The sequence below is a fragment of the Rhipicephalus microplus genome, unplaced genomic scaffold (genome assembly GCF_043290135.1).
Source record: "Rhipicephalus microplus isolate Deutch F79 unplaced genomic scaffold, USDA_Rmic scaffold_12, whole genome shotgun sequence".
Lineage (NCBI taxonomy): Eukaryota > Metazoa > Arthropoda > Arachnida > Ixodida > Ixodidae > Rhipicephalus > Rhipicephalus microplus.
The window spans coordinates 37,662,961-37,690,566 of NW_027464585.1; the positions used below are offsets into that span (position 1 = coordinate 37,662,961).

The 27,606-nt window shown below is 45.1% G+C and overlaps 2 protein-coding genes across 2 annotated transcripts in view; one reads left to right on the forward strand and one right to left on the reverse strand.

The window, feature by feature from the left end:
* LOC119168164 (cytochrome P450 4V2-like) overlaps positions 1 to 27,606 on the forward strand; it is a 952,270-nt gene that overhangs the window by 913,505 nt on the left and 11,159 nt on the right. The gene's annotated exons all lie outside the window — the stretch shown is intronic.
* LOC142783827 (uncharacterized) lies at positions 15,292 to 20,090 on the reverse strand. Its single transcript, XM_075882482.1, has one exon. It carries the CDS (start codon positions 20,070 to 20,072, stop codon positions 18,231 to 18,233), a length of 1,842 nt encoding a protein of 613 aa, XP_075738597.1. The 5' UTR covers positions 20,073 to 20,090; the 3' UTR covers positions 15,292 to 18,230.

Below are 27,606 nucleotides of genomic sequence, written 5' to 3' on the forward strand. Positions count from 1 at the left end.
TCAAGCTTTGGCAGGAAGACAAGCTTGGCAAAGTAAAGCTAAACAAGGCAGCAGAGTTAGCTGAGAAATATTACACTCACCGAAAGTTGCACAGCAGGGCACAGCGCGTTGAAAAGAGTGAAAGAAACGAAAGCTTTTCAAAGAAACCTGATGAACGGAACCCCACTCAGCACAGCAATTTTAGAAAGCACCCGTCTCTCATGAAGGACATTGTAAGGAAAGGGCAAACGGAAGAGCAGAATTCTAGTGAGGTTCACAAACAGCGCACTGATATTACACGGCCGTTAGAAATCCACTAATCTGCTATAACTCCAAAAAGGAAGGGCGCCTCGCGGTAAACTGTAAACAAAAGTTTCCTTTCGCAGCAATCCAAAAGTCGGAAAAGAACATGCTGTTGTTAGAGCCATATTTCCAGGAAATTAGTGTGAATGGGAAAACGTGCCGAGCACTGCGAGACTCAGCGGCAACCAAGGACGTTATCCATCCTTTGTTTGTGTCTCCGTACGGCATTACAAGAGAATGCGCATGAATCTAGCTAGTCGTCGAGGAGCAGAGTGCTTGCTTACCAATCGCTACAGTTGACATTTAAGGCCCGTTCGGTAAGCTTCGCACCAAAGTGGCTCGGTCTGCCTCGCTTCCCGATCGTTTCCCTTTACTTTTTTTACTAACTCTGAGCAGCTCCTCAAAGAGCAGGGTAAACTGTTCTTCAACTTAGCGTACATGGCCCTCACGCGATCGCAATCGCGGAAGCTTTCTCACGAACTTGATCTCGTTTGGTGTGGTGAAACACCACCTGCAAAAGCTGCTGATCTGTGTGACCTTGGCAGCGAGTTGACGAAAGCTCGGACAGTAAATTCTCAAGGGTGAGTCACTCGAGCCGTCAATCAAGCAGCCCGTCGACGCAGCGACTGGCCCCGTTTATGTCAGCGGAGGAGACGACATGGCGTTATTGAGTGAGAGCGACACGAGTGCAACGCTCTCGCCAGTAGCGGAAAGTTGAAGTGAGCTGTCAAGGGTTGATCGAGAAATGCTCATTCGAGAGCAGTGTGAGAACCTTTCGATTGAGGTGCTAACGGAAAGCATAAAATTGGGAACAAAGAAAAAGAATGCTTATTTATTGAGAAGGCAGGGCTCATGTGTCGGAGCTACACAAACGTGCAAGGTCGCAAGTATGAGCAGCTCTTGGTGCCACAAAAGTATCGTTGCCAACTATTGATACTGGCGCATGAAAACGCATGGGCAGGACATCTCGGCATAAAGAAGACCAAGGCTATAATTTCCTTTGAGTTTTATTGGCCGCAATTTTTGAAAAATATTGAAGAATTTGTACGCTCATACGACACTTCTCAGAGAGCAGGGAAACACACGAACAAGTGGAAGGCACCCTGAAGCTTGTGCCAGTTATGACAGAACCTTTCTGGCGACTAGTATTTGATATTTTCAGACCATTGTCAGAGTCAAGGCAAAGTTGTCGGTACATCCTGATGGCCCTTAGTGTAGCCACAATATTTCCACAAGCAATGCTACCTAAAGAGCCCAATTCCTCTCATGTCGTGGGTGTTCTCCTCTTTATATTCGAACACGTCGAATTGCTTACAAATATCCAGTGCGACAACGGTAGTGCCTTAACCAGCTGTCTTATCTCTGCCTTTTTGGATAAATGCAGAATATAAGTAGTACACAGCTCGATCCCTCCCCCGCAATCAAACCCTGTATATCGAATGCGTTCCGTTTTCAAACGGATACTGAGAGCTCTTTCCTACGAGCACAAATGCGGCTGGACAGCCTGTATTCCTCCCGCTATGTTCTCTTGAGATCAGCTCCTCGTGAGAGCACTGATTTTATCCCTCCAGAGCTTTTGTGTGACAGGGGCTTGAGAACGCCATTTCGAATGCTACGCGAGCTCTGGGAGAGATTTGATGAGGAACCTAATGTAGTTGCGTATGATCTCGGCCTAGTTCAGAGGTTTCGAAAAACAAAATATCTCGTTGCAAGCCACATGAAGGCTGCACAAGTGTTGTCGAAGGAGTGCTGCGATAAATCGGCGAGGAGATGCACCTTTGAAATGGGTAGTCAGGTAATGCTGCTGTGGCCGTCAAAAAAGAACAAGCTTGAGGTTCATTGGGAAAGGCCCGCAAGAAGTATTATCGAAGCTTTCTGATACCAATTAAGAAGGGAAATTAGGAAGGTGGCCGAACAAAATTTAACAAACTAACTTGATGAAACCATACGCTCAACGTCAAGCACTCATAAACCTGATTTTTAATTCTTCAAAGTACGAGGGAGCAGAAATTTCGACCTCTGGTGATGTATTCAAAAGGGGATCAGAGGTAATCTTGGAACAGTTGAACCTAGAGCCTAGGATAAGTGATGTCCAGAAGAAAGACATGAGAAGGATTGTTTTCGAGTTCAACATACGCGTTTTCGGACCGTCCCAGAAACACGACGGTGATTGAACAATATATTCAGCTAACTTGTGAGGAGCCAGTTCGTAGCAAGCCATATCAATGTTCCGCTGTGCAAAAGCAGACCATGAAAGAGGAAATCAATAAAATGCTGGATTTGGGAGTCATCGTACAGGCCATGAGTGACAATACATGACCTCTCATAATGGTTCAAGTGCTGTGAAAATATCCTAGGCCATGCATCGATTATCGGCAAAACGAAGCTTTCCCGATACCAAATCTAGAGAATAGGGTAGAGATGGTGTCAGAGTGTAGTTATATTTCTACGTTAGACCTCATGCGAGAATATTGGCAAGTCCTCTTTACGGAGCGTGCTAGCTGCTATATGCCGCATTCGATTCTCCATTTGAACGCATGGAGAATCGAACGATTGTCCATTTTGAACGATTCTCCATTTTTAAAATGCGCCCTCTTGTTTTTTGGGCTTAATGGACCGCGTTCTTAACAGCCTCTCTGAGTTCACTCTGTCGTATCTTGACGATGTTTCCACCTTCTGGAACAGCTGAGAACAACACGTCCGGCATTTACGAGTCGTGCTGATCAGGCTGAAAGAAGCTGGTCTTAGCGCGAAACTAGCTAAATGACACCTAGGGTGCAGCGACGTGATTTACCTGGGACGCGTTGTGGTGCGTGGCTGGCGAAGACCTTCAGAAATTAAGGTAGCCGCCATTGTGATCTAACTACGACCAACCACAAAATCTGAGATAAGGGCATTCTTGGGCCTAGTTGGATACTATCAGCATTGCTTGCAAAACTACTCTAGCTGAATCAGCCCTCTAGCTGACGCACTTCAAAAGTCCGAGCTGGTTAAAATGGTATGGGACTCATAAAAACAAAATGCGTTTTGCAACCTGAACAAGCCCTAAGCGAAAAGCCAGTTCTCATTTCACGTGACTTTTCTAAAAGATTTGTCATTCCATGCGACGCGAACGATCGCTGCATGGGAGGTAATTGTGCCAGAGAGACCACGCTGGTAAAGAAAGGCCAGTTTTGTATTTAAGTCGAAAACTCAGCAGCAGAGAGGAGGCATACAGTACCCCTGAAAAAAAATGCGCTTGCCTCGTGTTAGCCGTTCAAAAGCTAGGTTTTTATGTCTCCGGTTCGAGGTTTGTGGTCGAAATGGACCACTGTCCTGTAACCTCGTTAAAACACATGTCGCCTAAAAGTGGCCGGTTACTGAGGTGGAGCATGATACTCCGACAGCACAACGTAGGCGTGCACTAACAAAAAGGAAAACTAAACACTAATTCAGACTTATTGCGCCATGCCTTTTAGTTAGTACCTTCACCTTTCGGTCTTTCGCTGGCGAGTCAGACCAAGATTTTGTCCTCATCACTGCATTAGCTAGGGTGCTCTCGTCCGAATTGATCTCAAGGGGCCAGTTTTATGTTGTATTTTATTTCATTACGTTGTTGTAAGTGTAAAAATTTGAGTTCTCATTTCAAGAGTCTTGTGACCCCCATGTGCCTCTTGACGTAGAGGGAACGAATTTCCGATAGACACGTAGCTCGGTATATGTTGTAATGTATTTTGTCTGGTGTTCTGTAGGGTGACCGAGGACACTTTCTTGTGTTGTCTGTTGTCGAACCATCCTTGACAAGTTTCAGAATATCGACTTGTGCTCACACCAAAAATCTTCAGAAGAGACTAGCGAACTTAGTCGATAAGTTTTGGCGACAAGCCACTGGATCTAGGGTCCTTCCTCAAGATTGGGATGTGTTCACAAAACTGAGCCTGGAGCTACAACCTCCTCATGGCCCTGGAGGCGATCCTGGAGGAACCTCGCGAACGAGTGCGCCCGACATTCGAGCTACGTAGAAGTAGGTCGTCTTTTCTGCGCATCGTGTGGTGGCTGGGGTGCTGTTACACTTGAGAGTCTAGACCGAACGACATTGCCTCTGCAAAGGCAATTTGTGTCAATTTCAGCAAGCGGGCCTGCTTGACGCCATCATCTCAACGACGTCATGTAACGCGGCAGCGCCGGTGTTTCTTACGCAACGCACGGCAAACTCCCTCAACCCACGGGCCCGATAGCATCACGATGATGTAATTAGTGCTATCCAGTCTGGCGAGTCTCACGCAATGCGTGGCAACATAACTCGTGCATAAGTGGAACCCAGCGGGGGTTCCTGGCTGGAGGATTTTGACATCACATCCAGTGGCGCTTGCGATTGGACGTTGGTGATGTAAGGCATCACCCGGGGCCTATAAATGAGTCAAGCGTCATGTAGACAAGCAGCTGACATATGCGTCAGAGAGAAGACATCTCGGCTCTTCGAGTCTCTAAGCTGTCAGCCCCAATGCCGAATATGTAACGCCTCTATTTCGATGCTGTATATAAACATTGCCTTAGCTCACCATCGTCTTGTCCGCTCCTCTATCAGCTTTGCACAGAAGCAACCGCGAGCTGAGAAACGCGCCACAGAACAACCTCGGCGGCCCGTGAGCTCGGCGCACTATGCAACAGTGTCAGCGGCTGTGCGAGTCATAACAGTGGGCTTCCTCTGACAAGTACGGCCGAAACTCTAGACTAGTTAGCCAGATTTTCTTCGGGCCCGTTGCTAGCTGTATCCACCTGTGAGAGAACAGCAATGCCGATGCCTTTAAATCCAACGCACCCTCCTAGAGTACTCTCGATCAGTAGGGTTCTATCACGGTCGTAGAGAGCTCTTGTTCTATAGCCTTCAAAGTCGGCCTCATGATCTATTTTACAAGCTTTATTTCCTACCGCTTCATGTCGCGCATCCTGCTCAAGCGCCTCGTCCTCAAACTTTTGTGGGCAGGCGTCAACTTCTAGTGGCCTGCGACGCGACTCGTCGTCAAGCTCTTTTTTTTACGCGATTCATCCTGATCAAGTGCGCTGCGAAGCGGCTCCATCTCTAGCGCTTTATGATGCACCTCGGTGTCCTTACAAATGCGATAGGCCTCGACCCCTAACTCCTAGCGATGCACCTCAGCGTCTGGCTCTGTCCGACGCTTCTGGCGTCTTGTACCTTGTGACGGGCCTCAATATCGGGCCCGTGTCGGGCCTCAATATCAGGCTCGAGGGTCTAAATATCAGGCCGTTGGTGTTCCGCTCTCTCGGATGCACTTCAGTGGCTTGTGCTTCACGATTGGCCCCATCTTTCATATATTTTCGGCATGCCTTATCTTTACGTACTTCTCGATGTGCGTTTACTTCTAGCGCACTTCGGTGAACCTCGTTTTGACGCGCTTCCACATCCATCGGCTTACACCACGCCTCATCTCGATATCTATGACGTACGTCGACGTACTGCCCATTGCGATCAGCCTCAATGTTTAGCGCTTAGCTGCGTGCTTCAGTGTTGTACTTGTATTCTTGACTTTCGCAGTCACCAGGACTCGAGGCAGCAAAGTGGCCGAACATGGTGGGTTTAACCCTGTCGTTAAAGTCATGCGCTTCCTCGACGGATAAGCGCTCCAAAATGCTTGCGACTTTTCATGGAAGCAATGTGGCAAGCTTCTTCTACCATACATTTCGCTCAACATTAACATCGTCGCATACCTGATCAAAATTAACGAGAAAAGACACTATGTTCTGGTCCAGTCGAAAGAGTTCGAGTCGGTATTGTGCTCACTGCCACTTAATCGCTTCAATTTTATGATCAAGCTCTTTCATTCAGTAAGCATGCTCTCTCTCATTGCGACTCTCTTCGACCTTCCATTGTTCGTGTTTTTGAGCTTCGAGACTCTTCAAGGCGTTTCCCAGCGTCTCCCTCTTTGCGACCTTTCCCGGCCTCTCGTGCTTCGGCCTTCTGCTTTTGCTCACAAATGAGCTAAAAAGACTCGTCAGCCTCATCGGCCGTCACATTCTCGGCCCGTAAACCTCGAGAATCACTTCTCTTGTTCTAGCGGACCCGGCGGAAATCCCCAGGGCTCAACTGATTTCTAGGATGTCCTGTACAAGGTACTGCTTCATCGCGATCTCGTCCCTCGTGATGCTGTACTGATTTTCACCGTATTCAATAACCTCATAGTTTAAAGCACGTGAATATTAAATTACAACCTAGAAAAAACACGAAACACTCCTAACACCTGTTTGTGCTAGAGAAGTTTGGCGAAATTAACAGCAAATGTTGGACACTCCCCCAACCAAAGTAGCCAACGATGGTTCAACTCGTGGCTGCCGTAGAACAGTGTCGTAGCAGTCCTCCGACCTTCAGGAATCCGGTCGAACTTGCCAATGTTGAGACCCGGGGTGGCTTGTCCCAGCTTGCCGAACGATGAGAACAGGGTAGTGTATGCAAGTGTATCTAAACGCTTTCATGGCGGCAGTCCTCATGCTCAAAGATCCGATCAGTTTGCCAAACGTAGGGTAGCGGGCCCTGAAGCTGCGAACCACTGTTATAAATTCGGGTTTTGATGGCATCCCACCACTACCATCACTGTTAGGAATTCGCTGTGTTGCGATGGCAGTGGTAGCCGAGAGTGGCGAGCAGTCGAATGGACTTCGCTGAAGCCTTCGCCCAGAGGCGGAGTTGGAAGGCAATCGTTGTGAAAACAGCAACAGGTAGGAGCGTTTAATACAGCAGGTTATAGTTTGAAAAAAGCCGACCTGCACGACGAAGTCGGCGGGGGCAAAAATCCCTCCAAATATGGGGCCAGCACACCGTTAAATAACTGAGACTAGTTCCCAGTGCTTGGCGGAGGAGGCGAAGCCTTCCCCGGATCTGCGCGGTGGCTCGCCGCTGACTGCGTGGAAGGCGGCACTGGGAGGGGAGGAGAGTTCACCGTAACTGCGCTCGTTCTCGTGGAAAGGAGCACTCCGGAACGAGTACCATGCCTGTGGCATAACAGCGGGGATTCCGTGAGAAACCACAGCTTCCACCACGCACTGCATGAGCCAGCGTTTGTTTTATTGCTCGGGGGCACGCAAGAGGGACTCCCACTACTCTGGGGTGGAAAACACGTGCTTACCGAGTGCCGGCCAAGGTTTTCACAAACTTACCTCGAGGAAAATCTGGTGCTAGTGATCGAGCTTTTGGATGCAAGGGAGTGACGGAATACGTGGTCTTCGAGCTAGACTCAAAACTGTATACCTCGAAGATGTGTCTGGTTTCACTCTGAAATAATGAATTTCTTACAAAAAAAACACGTAATAAGCTACTTACTTTTGTCGTTGCACCGAAGTGGGTTTTATTTAACACGCAAACCTTCTGCGTCGATGTAAAATTTTACGAAGCGTGAGAAGTAACCATCGGCCATTAAACTTGGCAGAGAGATGACAAGGCAAGCGTTCCCTCCTCCACTTTTATTTTTTCATTTATTTATTTGGCATTTTTCACGCAAATGCCCATAAAGGGGGCAAAAGTAGAGAGCGTCTCCTGACTTGGCTCACTCTTCGTGAGGCACCTCAAGCAGGTACAGCAAAGCAGTACCTAGATAAATTGAGGAATATACATACAAATTATAAAAGGCGATGGATACGACAACTAACGAAAAAAATATTGGTTAAATATTTAAACAAACATGTTCCTTAGCGACAGATGCAAGACTTTATCAGCACTATTACATATAATGAAATACATTATTTGTGTTTCATATGAAAACAAGGATAACGAAAACGATTACAACATATATATTCCATACATTACCAAACTTCAGCACACGGACCCTATAAGTGTGTTTGGATTATTGCATTCGTGATTCGCTTCTTAAATTTTGTAATATTTTTCATCTCCCTAGCGTATTCTATTACTTCAGGAATCTTGTTGCACAGCAAAACAATATGGTTATCAATTGACTGTGTGCCATAGTTAGTCCGACACATTGGCCTCACAACTGCAGCAGTACGTAGATTGTATGTAAGATGTCTGCTTAGTTATGTATCGGAAAAACTCTGAAAGTTATTAGTTTTTCTATAGATTAACATGGCTAGTTGTACCTCATAGCACTCAGGAAATGATATAACGTCAGCTTTTTTTTTCTTTTCCCGTTTGGTTGTGCCGTCAAGGGAAGTGGACTTTCTTTTTAGAATTCAATATGCGTGAATGAGAGCCACTTATTTTAGTTTTCTTTATTTTTTATTTACAAATACTGCAATTTACATAGAGGATTTTAGCAGGTTGGAAATACATCGTTATGATAAAAAAAAACATCAGGCAGCAAAACAACCAAGGGTAGCGAATATTGCTTCCAAACACTACAATACAAGTATATTGCTTATGTAAAGAAAAATACATTCTTTGTGTTATTGTGCATACATGTACGAAACACTTACGAAACATCAAGTAGCAAAACTAGCAACAAATACGTATGGGAACAGGATCTTGTTGCACAACGGAAAGCTATTAACAGATATTTGTAGCAAATGAAGTCAGTGAAGGTTGAGTAACTTGAGTGTTAATTAGGTTATTCGATTCAGCCACAGTTCTTGGAAATAAATAATATATTAAACAATGATTTTTTACGCGGAATGAAGTTGTTAATTGATGGCTTTGTCTTGTCCTATACCAAGCATAAAAAGTAATTACGTCTTAAGTATTAATAATATAGTGTTTATTTATAAGCTGAAATAAGACTTTTATTCGGGAAACATCATTGCGTTTCGTAAGCGCAGGTAAATTTGCGTATTTTAGGAGTTCTGTTGCAAAAGTACGGGAAAAGTTATTATAGATAAAGTGTACTGCCTTCCATTGACCCATTCATGTCTTTTTATGTTAGTTTGAATAAAGGGGTCTCAAATAATTGTGGCAAAATTATGTACTGGAAGTATAACTGTTTGCACTCTAACGAGCGATTGTTTGATTGATTGATTGATCGGTGTGGTTTAGCGTCTTAAAACAACCGCACGGCTATGAGAGACGCCGTAGTGGAGGCCTCCGGAAATTATGACCACCTGGGGTTCTTTAACCTGCACCCAAATCTGCACCCTTTAACTGCCACAGCCGGGATTCGATCCCACGACCTGTGGGTCCGCAGCTTAGTATTTTAGGCACTGCACCACCATGGCGGAGCTAGGCACACAAGCGAGCGGAACCTGTTGGCCGTTTCAGTACCCTCTTAAGAAAAAGAATTTATGGCAGGCATTGGCGGTCACCTGTTTAGTGTGTCGATTTCATTTTAGGGTGTTTGTCATGTACAGGCCAAGGTAGTTATATTCTGTTACCTCAGAAAGAAAAATATTGTTAGCCGTATAATTGAACGTTTTGTTTTAGCGAATATTCGTTTATATAGTCGTATTCGCTTCTGCACTGAATTCTCGAAAATCAGCCAATACGAGCCTTGCAGACACATAGGATATGCTCCAATACTTACCGTAGACGACTAAATAGGAAGCTAAACGGACACCGACGATCATAAGTCTCATTCTAACTCTCACGTTGCCGGAGAAATAGACATCTTCGAGAAGACCACATTGTAGACAAATATGATGCAGGCTACTTTGCCGTACAAACAAAATGGCGGCTCAGCGAATCGCTCAGATCAGCACCTCTTCTAGAAAGATGCCTGCGACTTCAGCCGAAGAGCTAGTTCCTGGCCCTACCCTGCTCGCTCGTTCTCCACTCCCTCAAACGATCGATCCATCAACGAACGAACGAACGAATGAACGGACGGACGGATGGATGGATGGATGGATGGATGGATGGATGGATGGATGGATGGATGGATGGATGGATGGATGGATGGAGGGATGGATGGATGGATGGATGGATGGATGGATGGATGGATGGATGGATGGATGGATGGATGGATGGATGGATGGATGGGTAGGTGGACGGACGGACGGACGGATGGACGGACGGATGGACGGATGGATGGATGGATGGATGGATGGATGGATGGATGGATGGATGGATGGATGGATGGATGGATGGATGGATGGATGGATGGATGAATGGATAGATGGATGGATGGATGGATGTGGCTGTACCCCTTAGATGGGCTGGTGGCTAACGCCACCTAACCATAATACTTAGGGAACAAAAACTAAATTTATCTTTTTTTAAATAGCAAAGTTAAGCACTAGCTTTTTCCAATGAACAGTTTAATTTTCACTCATGCCTTAATTATAGCCACCAATCAGATAACCCCCTTCTAGTTAATTTTGGCAGTTTAAGGTCCATTTTGCCCTCCCTGTCCCTAAACCACAGTGCTAAGAAAAACTCTGCGCCATCACCCTGAATTATGGCGTGAAGCCCTTTACGGAACATTATCGTGCTCGGTGGTTCTCTCCTCCTCTGCACACGTGTCTACCCCTTCGTATTCAGCCCGATAAGTCTTGGTTTGCAATACCACCGTTCAGGCCTCCAACCCAGAGTATTATCATAGATCCTTTCCTTGGCAACTTCCTGCTTAAAATTTCAATAGATCTATAGTGCGGGCTTCTTAATCATGCAAATTCTCCACATGTTGACTTCTGTTTCCTTCACTTTCTTCTTAACCGATAGTTCTTTTTAGCTTGGCCTCCTTCTCTTTTCTAAGTATTTACCTGTTAAATTTCTCCGTCGCTTCTTCAATTTTATATCGACAATTCTCATGTAAAAATAGCTGAAAACCTTCCAAGCACACACCTCCCCCCCATTTCTTTCGATCAATCTTGAAGTTTTATCTTGCTGCTAGCTTCCCGGCCATCGAATGATGCCCGTCTCATATCACCTGTACTTCCTGATTTTGTGTATTTCTGTGAGCTCCTAAGGCAAGCTTACCAATTCCACGTTGCTTAATATTTAATTTTGCTTGAACCTCTGATCTCATGCACAGGATCGCACTGCCAAAAGTCAGACAAAGAACAATGACACCTTTTCTAATTCCTCTCAAACATCATATATATTGTTATTCCACGGTACCCTCTTTTTCCCCACCTCTGTTTTCCTTTTCCTTTAGTCGTTATATATATTACGTATTCCCTAAGGTACTCGGTCCTATTTCTTATCCTTACGCCCAAATATTTGTATTATTCGTTATCTCTAGCGTGACCTCTTGTATTGTAAGCTCACTACCTTCATTATTATTAAAAATTATGACTGCTCATTTTTCTTACTGAATCACAAATCTAATTTATCTACCTCATTACCGCAGATGTTCATCAATCTCTGCAAATCTTCCTTGTTGTCGGCCATATGAACTATATGATCCGCGCACATCGATACTGGTAGTGCCTGATCACTTATTTTTTCTTGTTTGACGAAATAGAGATTAAAGCCAAGTGCACTCCTCTCTAATTTGGCCTCTAATCCTTGTTGGTACATCATGAATAACAGGAGTGGCACAGAACACCCCTGCCTAAGGCCATATTTTATCTCTCTGGGCTCGAATACCTGTTTTTGCTATTTTATACTTACCTTTTTTATTTTACAGATATTCTTCAAGTACTTAGTGACTCATGCCACCTAGTCATAAAGTTAAGTGCTATCACTATGGGTTGAAGGATTGACTTTCACTCGCGCCTTGATTTTAGCCACCAGTCATTTAGCCTCCTCCTGATTACCTCTAGCTGTTTAAAGTCAATTTTATTTTCCCTGTCCCTAAACCCCAACACTTTGAAAATTTTCGCGCCACTAACTTGGAATATTGGGTGGATCCTTTGCAGAACATTATCAAGTGTTCAGCCATTTTCTCCTACTCTCCACCCGCACTACATACTGTGTCTGTGCCTTGGTATTCGGACCGGTACGTCTTGGTCCACAATATTCCCGTTCTGGCTTCGAACAGCAGAGAACTACCCCGAGAATTCTCGTAGATCTTTTCTTTTGCAATTGACTACTTGAAAGTTCGGTAGATTTCCACTAATGATTTCGTAAGCAATTCAATCTACCACATGTCCCTCTTCGTTTTTCGACCTTCTTCTTGACTGATCTTTTCTTTGGCTTGGTATTCTGCTGTTGTCTAAATACTCGCTTGACAATTTTTGAGTTCGCTTTTTGTCAAGCTACTCTGCTTTCTAACGATGTTGATTTCATTTCACCTTGTACTTTCTGATTTCGGGGTAATCTAGTGTGCTCCCAAAGCAAGTATACCTATGCTGCGTTATTTAATTTCCAATCTTGCTTGAACCTCTGATTTCATGCACTAGACTGCATTGCCGAACGTCACACCCGAGACTACGACACCTTTCCAAATATCTGTCACAACCTCATACCTATTGTAGTTCCACAGTGGCCTATTTTCATTACAGCTGCATTCCTGTTACCCTTAGTCATTATTTACCTTTCATGCTCCCTTAGATACTCAGCTCCGTTGTTTAACCTTTGATACAAACTTATGCATCCCTGAAGATCTTCCTTGTTGTCGGCTATTATTGCTATATCATCTGCATACATCAACTCTGGCAATGACTGTTCAACGTGTTTCTCTTGCTTGGCAAAATACACGCTGCAGTCGAGTTGACTCGCCTGTAATTTAGCTTCCAGCCTCTGTAGATACAGCATAAAAACAAAGATGATAAGGGACATCTCTTTTGAAGCCCTCGTTGTATGTCTATAAAACTTGAAACCTGTCCTTTGCATTTTATAACTACCTTGTTACTTTTATCGATATCATTTAGATGATTAGTTATTCATGTTTCCCTTCTAGTGTGTCCAGTAATCCATACTGTCTTCTTGAATCACTCTACCGTAATCCCTTGATATTTAGAAATGCCAGCCACAGGGTGTTTTTTTTTCGCTATTTCAATACACTGCATCAATAAAAATAGATTGTCCTTCAACCTCATTCGTTTAGGGAACCCAATTTGTAGTTCTTTTTTAGCCTTTCGTTTTCTATCTGCATCACAAGCCTGTAAGCTACGGATGGCACTGTTATAGAACGGCAGTTATTTATGTCAGCTCTGTCCCCCTCTCTTTTATGGATCATACTCATTCCGCTTAGTTTTCAAACATTGAGGGCTTCACCATCAATTTTGCTGCTTTGCTCGCTGCCTCTATTATTGTTTGCTTAGAGCTTTGTCCTACTCTCTTTACTATCATAACTGGTATGTCATCAGGGCCTGATGATATGCTATTAGGAACTCTCTTTTCTGCCCTTTCCCACTCTCGTTGTCCCACTGGAGGCACTGGCTAATTCACCTATCTACATCTCGTATGGTGCATTCAACGCTTTCTTGGTGTTTAATTTTTTCTGTCATCATTGTTCTTATTTTAGCTGCGAGCTCTTGTTGCGGTGGCCACTTTAAACCTGGCGGCCTCTGAGAATAAACCAATGCCTACTGCTGTCTCGGAGGCAACTTGGTCGTGTTTGTGTGATGGCGTCACTTCCGAATCCAGTGGAAGTACTAGTGTTGGCTTCGAGTGCTCTTTGCGGAGAAAGCACTGTACTAATTGGAACCTCCTGTTCACTTGGGAAAACATGTGATGTCCCAGGCATCTTTCTATAGTAGGAAATGCTCAGATAGATTTGATCTCGCCACAATGTTCGTCTGCACACAAGCAGACGCGTCTCCAGGTGCTCAGTATGAGTGAGGTTTAATTTTTTTATTTCAACAAAAAATTGTACTAACTGACGTAGTTAACGGCATATCTGACCATCACATTGTGATATCCTTGCTGCCGCTTGGCTCCAGTATTGCTTGGGAATACGTGGCTCAACCGTAATAGCTTTCGAAAGAGCTGACGATAAGAGCATATCAACCCATCTCGCACATGAATTTGATAACTTTTTACTGCCAGCTTTCAACGCAACCAGTAATACTAATCTACTTCGGCTAAGTTTCAAATCTACTGTTACGTACTGTGCCACTAACTTCATACCAAAAAACACAAGAAAGCTCCGGGGAATAATCCTTAGATAACACGTGAGGTTATCGAGGCAAAGCGAAGATGAAAATGATGCATGTGGCTGCGAAAAACCACAAGTGTAAAGCGCCCATTCGAAAGAAGCTGCAGTGCGCAAAATGAGAGCTTAAGCAAAAAACAAAAAGTGCCAGACAAAACTACTTTAGTGTTACGCTTCCAAGCTTTATTAAAATTAATCCAAACTAATTTTGGAGATATCTTCGCGCCACCAATAACATAGAGTCGCACATCGGTCCAGGGGAAAGAAGGGAAAAGGCTAACAAATACAATATTTTTTTTCATTCCGTGTTCACAACTGATAGTGGTATCATTTCTCCAGTATTATATCACAATTCGCTAAGCATAGATCACCTAGAAGTAACAGATACTGCAATATTGAACTTACTTGTTCACTTAGATTCCAAAAAATCTAGTTGTCCAGACGATATTCTTAATGAGTTTCTTAAAAGGTACGCTAAATTGTGTAGCGAGTTTCTTGGCCTAATATTTCGAAAGTTGCTTACCTCATCACAGCTGCCAGATGACTAGAGGATTGCAAAAACAGTACTGTGGATCCAGGGCCAAACTGTCGAGTTTAAATGGTGTTTTTTTTTTTCGGGAAATAAAATGAGCGTATCAGTAGGCAACATACGGCATGAGTGAGTGAGTGAAAGCTTTATTGAGAATGTCCGGTGGTATTAGCGAAGTGGGGCTTGAAACACCCCAGCCTAGATAACGGCCTCGAGTCCTTGGACACGGGCGGCTTCCTGGGCGTGCCGGACTGCCCACAGTTGATCGGCGAGGTCGTAGCTGAGCAGAGCCGCCTCCTATCGTGCCTCCCGGTTCGATACTGCTATGTCTACCCGGTTTATAGAGGACTGGTGCACGCTACCGGTGCACTGCCACATGTTCTGAAGCGTCGCTCTTGCTCCACACTGTTTACAGTTGTTGGATATATCAATGTCCGGATAAAAGAGGCGTACGATCACTGGGTTCGGGTGGGCGTCACTCTGTAATTGTCACCAGGCAATCTCCTGTTTCATGTATAGTTCAGTTCAGTTCAGTTCAGTTCAGTTTTATTTCCTTAAAGGCCCCCATTCAGGGGGTGTTACATAAGGGGTGGGATTACAATTCAAAACAGCGGAGATTCAATTAACATTGCAAACAAACAGTTAAAATTGAATTAACATGGCAGATGATCGGTGAGGCGTTCCAGGAAGGTAGATGATGAGGCAATTGTGACAATGTCGTAGGGCAGGCCGTTCCAGTCTGAAGCTGCTCTGAGGAAAAACGATGCAGCAAACGTAGTGGTGCGTGATGGCGGGCGGGCAACTTGAAGTGAATGACTGGTGCGGTGGGAAATGCGTGAGGCGGCTGTTATATAAGGAGCTTGATTGAGTGAAGAATAAAAAAACTTATGATAAAGAGTTAGGCTAGCAATGCGGCGACGATAAGAAAGGAGTGATAGGCCAGATTCATGTTTCAATGGTGAAATGCTGATGTCATATGAATATGAGGAATGGATGAAACGGGTGGCCCGATTTTGAACACCTTCCAAGGCAGTGATTAGGTATGCTTGATGGGGGCTCCAGATGGCAGATGCGTATTCTAATTTTGGTCTTATAAGCGATTTATACGCGAGTAATCTAACATGTGGTGGGGAAAGGCGAAGGTGGCGTTTAAGAAAACCCAGTGTTTTGTTCGATGCTGAAATGATGTTTGTAATATGGGCGCGCCATGATAAATTAGAACAAAGGGTGACTCCTAGATATTTATACGATTCTACTAATTCGATACATGATTTAGAAATAGAATACTGAAAGCGAGAGGGATTGTGACGACGAGAGAAGGACAAGAGTTTGCATTTAGTGGGGTTGAGAGTCATTAGCCAAATATTACACCAGTTTATTATATTGTTAAGGTTGCTTTGAAGGATGTGATGGTCATGACAATTAGTAATAGTATGATAGATTACGCAATCGTCAGCGAACATGCGAATGTTACAGGAAACATGCAATGGTAAGTCATTAATATATATTAGGAATAGGAGAGGACCGAGAACAGACCCTTGTGGGACGCCTGAGGTGACTGGGAGTGGTTTAGACAGGTGGCCGTTAAGATAGACAGATTGCGAGCGGTTAGTTAGAAACTCCTCAAGCCACCTGAAGATGTTAGGATGCAAGTTTAGTTTTGAAAGTTTCAGTAACAGACGCTGGTGAGGAACCTTGTCGAAAGCTTTTGCAAAATCAAGGAATATTGAGTCGGTTTGGATATTACAGTCGAGATTAGTCTGTAGGTCATGAACGAATTGTGCTAATTGGGTTTCGCAAGAAAGGCCCTTTCGAAATCCGTGCTGTGAAGGATGAAAAAATTCGTTGGAGTCCAAAAAATTGAAGATTTGTGAGTAGATGACGTGTTCCATGATCTTACAAGGCACGCTGGTTAATGAAATGGGGCGGTAGTTCAAGGGTGAGTTTCTGTTACCTGATTTGTAGACTGGAACGACCTTGCCCGTTTTCCAATCATCCGGCATGATTCCTGAGGTGAGTGACTGTGAGAAGATAAGACATAAGTATGCTGCGCAAGTCGATTTCACATTCTTGAGGAGTTTCGAGTTGATGGAATCCATACCAGCTGATGAAGAAAGTTTTAATTTGTGGATTATAGATGAAATGCCTTCTTCGAAGAAGGTGACAGCAGGCATGAAAGTTTCTACGCTAAATGATGGCGACTGTGAGGGCATGTCAAGTTCAGTAGTGAAGACAGATGCAAATGCTTCGTTGAATATTTCTGCGCAATCATGGTCAGTCACTGTCTCGTGTGAATCATTCGTTAGTTTAATATCGGAAGGATGTGTGGGGTTTAGAACTTGCCAGAATTGCTTGGGGTTCCTGATTAAGAGATTAGGTAAGTCTATATGGTAAAACGAGTATTTAGCTTTACGAACAGATAGCAAATATGATTTTTCAGCTTCGATGTATTTTTGCCATGCAGTAGGCTTGCCGTTGCGTTTGGCGGTACGAAAAAGTCGTTTCTTTTTGTTTTCAAGTTTTTTTAAATGCCGAGAAAACCATGGTTTATTGCGGTTAGTTTGAAAAGTAATCTTCGGGATAAACATATCAGAGAGGTGATTTACTTTGTCCTTAAAGATCAACCAGTTGTCATGAACTGAGCGCGTGTGAAATGTAGATTCATACTGATTAAAAGAGTTACTGAGATCTTCAGATATTGCACTATAGTTACCCTTATCATAAAGAACAATTGTTTTATTAGTCGTCTGTTTTTTGGTCGAGGTAAATGAAAATAAAGCATGTATGACCTTGTGGTCGCTGATCTCAGGAAGGTAAGTAATAGATAATAGGTTCTCGGGGCTATTGGTTAATATCAGGTCGAGAATATTTGCTGATCCTCGTGTGACACGGGTTGGTTGGGCGACTAATTGTGTAAGGTTAAAGTTGAGACATACATCGAGGAAGTTTTTCGCCTCTGCGTGACATGATAATGTAGAAGTAACTATGTTTTGCCAGTCGATATTAGGGTAGTTAAAATCACCGAACAGAAGAATGCGAGCCTTTGGGTAAGCGGAAGTAAGTTTTTGAATGGAATTGTTCAGATGACATGGAAAATTTGGATCCGTTTGCGGGGGCCTGTAGCAGACGCCAAGTAGGACAGTTACGGTGTTAGTACGACAAATTAGCCACAGGGATTCGGTATCGGAATCGACGTTAACAACGGAGCAAGATATGCCCCGATGAACTGCGATAAGTACTCCGCCCCCCCGTGAGCCGTTTCGGTCATTTCGGTACACGTGGAAGTCCTGTAAGTCAGTTAATATTTCCGCATCCGTTATATCGCTGGTAAGCCACGTTTCTGTTAATACGAGTATGTTGCTTTTTGATGACGAGATAATGTTGGATATGAGTTCACGTTTTGGAAGAAGGCTACGTATGTTAGTGAATATTACGGAAAACGAGAGAACATGACATGGGGAAGCCGTTTGGCGTTTTATTGCTCTTTGTTGGCGGGGTAACCGCTATGCAATTTCCTTAACCATGTGTGATGATGCGTCAAATATATAGCGCTTCGACCCGACGTGCAGTGTTTTGAACCGCAAGGAGAACTTGTCCGAACGTGCTTTTGCAAATGCAAGTAATTGCTTGCGCGCATATTGAACGGGGCGGGAAAAGTCCTCCCCGATGCTGTAGTTAGTGTTCTTCAGTTTCCTGCCGTTTGATAAAAGTGCATCTCTGGTTTTGTATGATAAAAATTTCACAATTATGGGACGATTTCGGTTTAGTGAATGAATACCGAGACGATGTGCGCGTTCTATGTCGTTAGGCTGCACTGTTAGTCCAAGGTTATTGTTGCAGATATCGATTATCATTTTTTCAGATTCAGCCCACGTTTCATTCCTAGTGGGGTCAGGGATGCCGTAGAATAGAAGGTTATTCCGGCGCGACCTGTTTTCAGCGTCATCCAGGGAAGTTTCTAGCTCTTGAATTTTTTTAGTCATGTTGATTACGTTAGCCTGTGTTTTTTCGATATCATTTCTGAGGGGAAGAAGAGTTTGGTAATGTGTTTCGAGATCGCCCATTCGTTTGTTTAAGTCTGTTATTCTTTTATCCGTTGTGCTTAGTTGAGATTTCAAACTCTGAACTTCGGCAATCAGCTGGGCCTGGCCGGCACTTAGCTTTTGTAGCTCAGTAAGAATAGCAGCGTTTCCGTTAGGGCCAGGATTAGTTTCGACGTCACCCGATAAGATCAGCAACGAGTGAATCATATGAGCACACTCAACAGCAATAGCAATACAGCAGTGGGGGCTCGGGAACTGCACCAGGAAGTAATTACTCGACTTTTTAGCGAAGAGGACATACGATTTACTAACCTGCATTGCAAAGGTAAGTGGATTAGATGGCTGCATTGTGGTGCAGTCACCGAGCCCACGAAGTGGCGTCAGCGGGTGATGTTCCTTTATACTTGATGATGCTGTGGTTGATGACGATGCGGCCTTCCATAGCACGGTGATTTCCGGTGATAGTAGTTCCTCCGACGTAATATCCGGTGGGGACGAGCAGTTGGTGCGTAGTAGGCGGCAGGAGCCTGGCTCGCTTTCGGAGCCCGGCAGCACCAACATAGATGACGCCCCCGAGGATAGGCCTATCATGTTCGACAGCTGCAGGCTGGCAAACACAAGTATGGTCGTCTGCATTGCAAAGGTAAGTGGATTAGATGGCTGCATTGTGGTGCAGTCACCGAGCCCACGAAGTGGCGTCAGCGGGTGATGTTCCTTTATACTTGATGATGCTGTGGTTGATGACGATGCGGCCTTCCATAGCACGGTGATTTCCGGTGATAGTAGTTCCTCCGACGTAATATCCGGTGGGGACGAGCAGTTGGTGCGTAGTAGGCGGCAGGAGCCTGGCTCGCTTTCGGAGCCCGGCAGCACCAACATAGATGACGCCCCCGAGGATAGGCCTATCATGTTCGACAGCTGCAGGCTGGCAAACACAAGTATGGTCGTCTGCATTGCAAAGGTAAGTGGATTAGATGGCTGCATTGTGGTGCAGTCACCGAGCCCACGAAGTGGCGTCAGCGGGTGATGTTCCTTTATACTTGATGATGCTGTGGTTGATGACGATGCGGCCTTCCATAGCACGGTGATTTCCGGTGATAGTAGTTCCTCCGACGTAATATCCGGTGGGGACGAGCAGTTGGTGCGTAGTAGGCGGCAGGAGCCTGGCTCGCTTTCGGAGCCCGGCAGCACCAACATAGATGACGCCCCCGAGGATAGGCCTATCATGTTCGACAGCTGCAGGCTGGCAAACACAAGTATGGTCGTCTGCATTGCAAAGGTAAGTGGATTAGATGGCTGCATTGTGGTGCAGTCACCGAGCCCACCTGCAAAGGTAAGTGGATTAGATGGCTGCATTGTGGTGCAGTCACCGAGCCCACCCAGTTTTTCGTGTGGTGGTGGATATTTGCATTTGTTCAGTCTGTAGTGTTGGGTGATATCTCTGAAAGGGGTCATGCGATCCTTCCACGTCCACTCCCGCATTGTTCTCGATGTCTGCGAGACATCGGGGCTGCCAGCAGGTGCCACAGCTCGGAGTGCAATGCCTCGAGCTTCGGCGTGGGCAGTCGCATTGGCCACGAGTGGAGGATCTGTGTGGGCGGGGGTCCGCACGAGGAAACTGTCGTTTTTGTGGCAAATACTGACTTCGCGAATTTTGAGAATGCGTGCTGCTTCGCGGATGATCCGGCCGCCGGCGAAGTTTCGTATGGTGTATGGCCGCCTGGGAGTCGTCTATGATCACTTCGACGTCTGTAGTAGCTACAGCTATAGCCATTACTGCTTCTTCGGCCACCTGCGTTTCTTTGGTACGTATTGTAGCACTCGTATAGCAAGTGCCGGCGTGATTCGTGGTCGATACGGCAAAACCGCGTTGCAGCTCGTAACGGGTCACGTCTACGTAAACGGTGTCTTGACAGTTGCCAATTTTTTTCCCAGATCTCGTGCATGTTTGTAACGGATGAGACATGGCGTCAGCCAGAACACCAGTTTATTCTGACCCTTCGTCTTCCTCATCTTCCTTGCCCACATTCACTTGTGAAGCGTCACACGTTTCCCCCTCCCCCCGAGAGAGCGTCAACTTATTGGGACAATAGTAGCGACGCAGTTTGTTGACGTGCACAATATCAGTAGTTCTGCTTAACGGAGCTACACATCGGTCGATCTCATAGTTCACAGGAGAGACTCTGCGAAGAATTGTGTAAGGTCCTTCCATGACTGAACTGAGCTTTCCTTTGTTCGGGTGCCAAGGTGTTTCGTAGAGGACCAATTCACCAGGTTGGAGATCTTGTGGTAGGAATTTTTTGTCGTAGATTATCTTGTTCTTCTCATGATAGGCAAGCGTGTTCTTGATTGCACTTTTCCTTGCTTCTTGCACACTCTCCATTGGTGCGTCTAAAATTGTGTCGTATGAAGGAATTCCATACATTAGGTACGATGGTGGATATCGTGTTACTTCATGTGGGGTTCTGTTGTATTCATCGACAACATCCGAAAGATGTTTGACCCAAGACTTCTGTGGCTGCTCATTCATTTTGCACTTTAGCCGGGTTACAATAGTCTGATTTGTACGTTCGTTCATGCCATTACATTGAGGGTGTTGGGAGGATGTGAACAATTGGTGGACACCATTGCGTTTTAGAAACTGCTTGAATTTTCCAACTGTGAAAGCTGGTCCACGATCAGATAGGAACTTCTTGGGTTTTCCTGCTGCAAAGATGGCGGTGATGCACGAAATGTATGCGTCACAAGTTTCGTTCTTGTGGGGAAACGCCCAGACATACCGCGTAGCGTGGTCGATCGCCAAGTGAATAAACTTCTTTGTCGAGCCATATCCTGAAAAGCCACCTATAGTGTCCATTGCTAAAAGATCGAAGGGTTGTTCTGCAGGTGGTAGTGACTCGAGAGATCCGAATCTCTTGGTTTTCGGCTTTTTGCAACGCTGACATATGTCACAGTGGCGGACGTAGGATGAAACGTCTGTGATGATTTCCGGCCAATAGTAGGATGATGACAACAAGCCCAGAGTTTTCTTTACTCCGACGTGTCCGAACTGACAGTGTGCTTTCTGCAGCAGGCCCTGTCGAAGCTTGAGAGGAACGTACACTTTGCGAATTCCCTTACGTGTCACGATAGTGACCCCGTTTTCCGTTGTGTACTTGCAGCGAGGGTGGTCATCCTGGTAAGTTTGAAGTTCTGGTAGTGAAAGGAGTTGAACCATAGGGCTTCGCGAAAATGCGTTCGCCTCGATGTTTTCGCTGCCTTTTTGATGTCGAATGTTAACGTCATACATCGACAGCTTCAAAGACCATCGAAAGAGCCGGCCATGTGGGTTTTTTATGTTTCTGAGCCATTGTAAAGCAGCATGATCGGTGACAACAGTGAATGGTCGTCCATGTAAGTAGCAGTGCCACTTGTCAACAGGGACGTCGTCTTCAGCTCCGGTGTATTTCGGCAGGCTGATCATCTTCTTTGGTGGGCTCATGATGTTGCTGCGGTAGATCCTGTCGACTTAGTGTAACGGATGAGACATGGCGTCAGCCAGAACACCAGTTTATTCTGACCCTTCGTCTTCCTCATCTTCCTTGCCCACATTCACTTGTGAAGCGTCACATGTTTGTTGCACCTACTGATGTGATGAGTGGAATGCATATTCCTGGGCAACGGCTGAACGACGATGCTCTCTCGAATATTTTTGGGTATTCCGACCTTTTTGCCACTCTGTGTGTGGTAGTTTATGCTCAGGCTCTCAAGGAAGTGTTGACCAGTTCTGGTGCTCGCTAAACGTTCGTACTGGGCGATGTTGTGTGCATCAATCAGTTCAACTAGGGTATTGTGCAGCCCCAGCTCGAGAAAACTTTCTGTGCTAGTATTTATTGGTAGGCCTATTGTGCGTTTCTATGACTTGCAGTTGAGACGGTGTAGCTTGGTTCGTTCAGTCGCATGCCACTTAATGTAGGAGGTGACGTACGTTATGTGGCTCATTACGAAAGCATGTACCAGACAGATGGTGTTGTTTTCTTTCATTCAACTATGGCAATTTGTTATTTGTTGCAGTAGCCGGAACGTTCTATTGACAGTACCATCTACCTGCCTATAGTTTCACCGTTGTGGTCATCGACCAACGGGTGCAAGCCCAGTCCTCGAATGTTGTTAACTTGTGAGATGATAGTGCCGTCCGATGTTAATATTTTAATATCTCCGTCTGCACGCTGGCTGGAAAAATTGGCGTTCTTGGGTTTACGGCCCCTGCATGTCGGTCTGTAGAGAAGTAGCTCCGATCTAGTCGCGGAATATGCGAGGCCTATGTCGCGAAGGTCTACGACCCTGACCGCCTCCGGCAACGTTTGCTCGATATGTCCGTCATTCCCCTCGGCAACCCAGAGGGTGATATCATCGGCGTATAAGCTGTGGTGGAGGCCTTCTGTCTCAGCCAATTTTGGTGGTAACCCGACAAACATATGACATATGTAAATTTTTCTTTTATATGGCCCGCTGAGCGTTCAGTCGGGCACTTCAAGACTAACACATTTTCAATGTGTCTATTCGTCTGGCCACCACCACCTAACTCCATCTGATGCCACGACGTGAACTGAATGATACGATAGGCAGGCATAGTATTTTTGTGAACAGTTGCGTGCAAAAGAAAGTTTCCTTGTCCAAAAGACTTATGCGGGGCCACGTTCACTTCCGCCGCTGAGCTGCCATAAAAGATACTCTCGCAGTAAGCACTCGATGATAAGATGCCTCTGTTCAACTTCATTAATGCAAAAAACGGAGTTCTTGTTACGAGCAAAGCAGCGTACTACTCGAAGCTTAGCTTCCTGGAGTCAGCCGATGCGGACTGTGTTTTGCTAACTGGCTGCCGTTGCTCAGTAACATCGGAATTCACGCCTTGCGCGAGAAGCATCAATTGTCTTTGATTTTTACTTGTTGTTCAGTTTTCCTAACACACAGTTTCTGTTTTCCCGCTGAGTGCCTTTTTTTGGTCCAAAATGATCGTGCCTGTTCTATATTGATAATTTGTAGGCTTTCATGTGCCAAACAAGATATCATTTTGAGATACGCTGTAGTGTGCGTATGAAGATTATGACCACTTGGGGTTCTTGGGTAAAAGATACTCATAGGAGCAAGTCTGCCGTGCGCGAAATCTAATTTTTACGTGGATTAAATCGGCATGGACGGCGCATCATGGAACCGTTTAATGTGGCGCAGCATGGGTGTTTATGGAAAAGCTAAACACGTGCGATGTAAGGTTACACATCTATGCGACAACAAGCGCTTCCTCAGTTTCATATCAGACTTTCCTCATCTAGTGAAATAGGTGCGAAACATCATGATTAAGAATGGCTTCAACATACACAAGGGCCAAGCAAGAAAGTTACTTTATTCACACAATTGTTTGAGTTTTGGGGTCCTTAGTAAAGCAGATTTGCTAATTATACCAATCTCTTACAAGTTCTTTGGGAACATGGGGCAACGACTTGGAAGGTTGGCTGTAGTCCCTTAACATTGAAAGTTGCACCCAAGTTAACGCGTTCTCACACATACCATAGTGGTTTCGCTAAGATCATTGTCAATCTTGTTTTTGCTATTTTCATTAGGGCAGTTGAGCACGCGATGAATTTTCACAGAGAAAAAAAAATGAGTAAGAGTACCCAAGTCTGGAGCCTACAAAAGTTTTTATCAACATGATGGCTCAAACAATTGACGCCATGACGACGCGGTTTCCAGCAGAATCTCTGAGGTATGTGCACAGTTGCGTTCTTTTTCATGTGCCGATATAAATACTTTTCAGGTTGTTTCAGACGTGGCAGCACTAAAGAAACTGCACTTGAAAACATACTGAAATTTCTCAACCAGTAAGAGGCTCATGCAGAAGGGCTCGGCTTCATAAGCAAGAGCGCAGCTGAAGTCCTGCGTGTGACGATCTAATCTGCAAAGGACCTGTCGAAGTACTTAACTGAAATGGTTCGCATCAGGTTTTTGATGACCTTCCGCCAAAGCCAAGACTACTTGCAGCGTTCCCTTGTTATCGACAGAGAAGCCAGTGGAGCTAATTATCACCCCACTCCAGCACAGCTACTCCTAATAATAAAGTATTCTCGAGCATTTTCAGTCCTGTACATTGAAATGCAACGAATGTAATTGAAAGTGTATTTATCTAATTTGTTTGTATGTATGCAGGTGCATTACCTTTCACATTTTGGCGAAAAGCCCGAAGGGTAGAAACACGTCTCCCGGACTTTTGGAGACCCTGCTGTCCGAGAACCAGCTGTTGTATGAAAAGGAAGCACCACCTTCTGACGAAATCACACTACCTGTCGAAGCAGCAACAGAAGTGTCATGCTGACTATGTCGAAGAACACAGTGATGACCGCCTATTGCAGGATATGTTGCGAGGAAGCGGGCTTTTCAACCTATTGCAACGCTGGCAAGGATGCTTGTCTCGTAACACGTGATAGTGTATTGAACCAGTTGCCAGCAGAAGTGTGTAAAAAGTGAACCATGGGGGCGGGGGGGGGGGGGGTCCTTTTTCACTCCTCAGTCCATGTATACAGTCTAATCGAAACCCTTGAGGAATGGTTAACCCATGCAATTAGCACCACACGACTGCACACCAAAGTAGTGAAGGATTTTTGAGCCTAGCAGCCAACGTGCCACAAATTGGCTGCTGGGATCATTTAGCGTATTTAACAAGATCCGATGTCAAGTTATACTGCGTTACGCGTGTTCATTTTCTTTGAGAGGGCTAAACCAGCAGGCTACACAGAATAAAGCGAAGAAGGTGAAGCCCTGTTTCATGTAATGTTTTCATGAACTGTTTCTAATGAACTTGTATGAAGCCACCGGAGTATTCTATTTTCATACACGCTTTTACCACATTCAGAAAAAAACTGTATTGACTTCCACTCTTTGGTTTACTATAACAATCCGAACACTAACTTATCTGCGTGTGGCACGTGCAGGGTTTTTCCAACATGCCAGTCTGCGCGAGCGATTTCTCTAAACTGCTTTTTACAGAACATGCATCAAACTCGCAAGAAGTGGCCGCGAATAGCCGTATCAGTATCAGCAGCGTGGTCGGCATTTCTTGCTTTTTTACTAGGTAAATTTTTCACCCGCTGAATCTTCTTTGTATATACCTAATGAGTACAGCACTAAATAAATAGGCCAATCAGCATGAAAAAAGCCGCAGCGTTAAAACTGAGCGCAGTTTGCTTCGGGACTTTCCCCTCCAGAGGCAAGCAGACGACGTGAGAAAAGCATGGATGAATGGTTCGATGCCATAAGCGTCCTCTTTATAACGGGGCGGGGACAAGGGTGCCACCAGGCTTGCAAAAAAACATACAAAATCTTCTTTTATGTTTGAATAAATTGATCATATAACAAAAAATATATGCTTGTGTTTCATCTCTCTGTCTGTTCAGGCAGAATGACCTCATTTTCCCACTATTTAGGTGTTTTATTTTTACTTTTTTGCCACGAATACTCTAACCGTCTCTTGCTTCTATTGCAGACGTGTTTAGCTTTCCATGTTTGTCCCTGACACACAAAGCCTCATGTATGACTGTAGCCACACGAATACCTGTATATAGGCTTGTACCCACACGTATACCTGGGTGAACATCACCGTATTCAATCAAGACATGTTCCCGCCTTTTCTTAACTCCCCCACAGCACGTACGTTGTTTTTTTTCTTTACTGAATCTTGCTTTATTACTGAGCCACACTACGCGCTCTACGACGTTCTACACAATGGATGGATGGATGGATGGATGGATGGATGGATGGATGGATGGATGGATGGATGGATGGATGGATGGATGGATGGATGGATGGATGGATGGATGGATGGATGGATGGATGGATGGATGGATGAATGGATGGATGGATGGATGGATGGATGGATGGATAGATGGATGGATGGATGGATGGATGGATGGATGGATGGATGGATGGATGGATGGATGGATGGACGGATGGATGGGTGGATGGATGGATGGATGGATGGATGGATGGATGGATGGATGGATGGATGGATGGATGGATGGATGGATGGATGGGTGGGTGGGTGGGTGTGTGGGTGGGTGGGTGGGTGGGTGGTTAGGTGAGTGGGTGGGTGGGTGGGTGGATGGATATGGCGGTACTCTGTAGATCGGGTGATGGCTAGCGCCACCAAGCCGTAGTACTTAATGAACCAAAAACTACATTTACTTTTTGCTCAAAATACGAGGTTGAGGATTCGTACTTTGCAATGAAGGGGTTAATTTTCACTCAGCTTCCTTCACTTCAGGTCTCAGCTTCCTTCACCTTTTTCTTAATCGATAATTCTTTATGGTTTGGCCCCCCGCTGTTTTCTAAGTAATTACCAGTCAATTTTCTAGTTGGCTTCCTCCATTTTGTATCGACATTCTTTATGTACAAGAAGCTGAATACCTTCCTAATCCAACGCTCCTCCCCCATCCCCATTTCTCTCAGTCGCTTCTCAAATTTTCTCTTGCTGCTAGCTTCCCTGCCCTCAAATGATGTCAATCCCATATTACCTTGTACTCTCTAATTTGGTGTATTCGCGTGAGCTCATAAGGCAAGCCTACCTATTTCACGTTGCAAAATTTATAATCTTGCTGGAACTTCTGATCTCATGCACAAGACCGCATTGCTGAACGTCAGACCAGGAACCATGACCCCTTTCTTTATTACTCTCACGACATCATACCTATTGTAATTCCACAGTACCCAGTTTTTAATTACCGCTGCATTCCTGTTAACTTTAGTCGTCACGTAAATTTCGTGTTCCCTTAGGTACTCGGCCCCATTGCTTATTCATACGCCCAGA

Coding starts and splice junctions, on each gene's coding strand:
- LOC142783827 (XM_075882482.1), bottom strand. CDS start 20,072: ATGCAGCCATCTAATCCACTTACCTTTGCAATGCAGACGACCATACTT.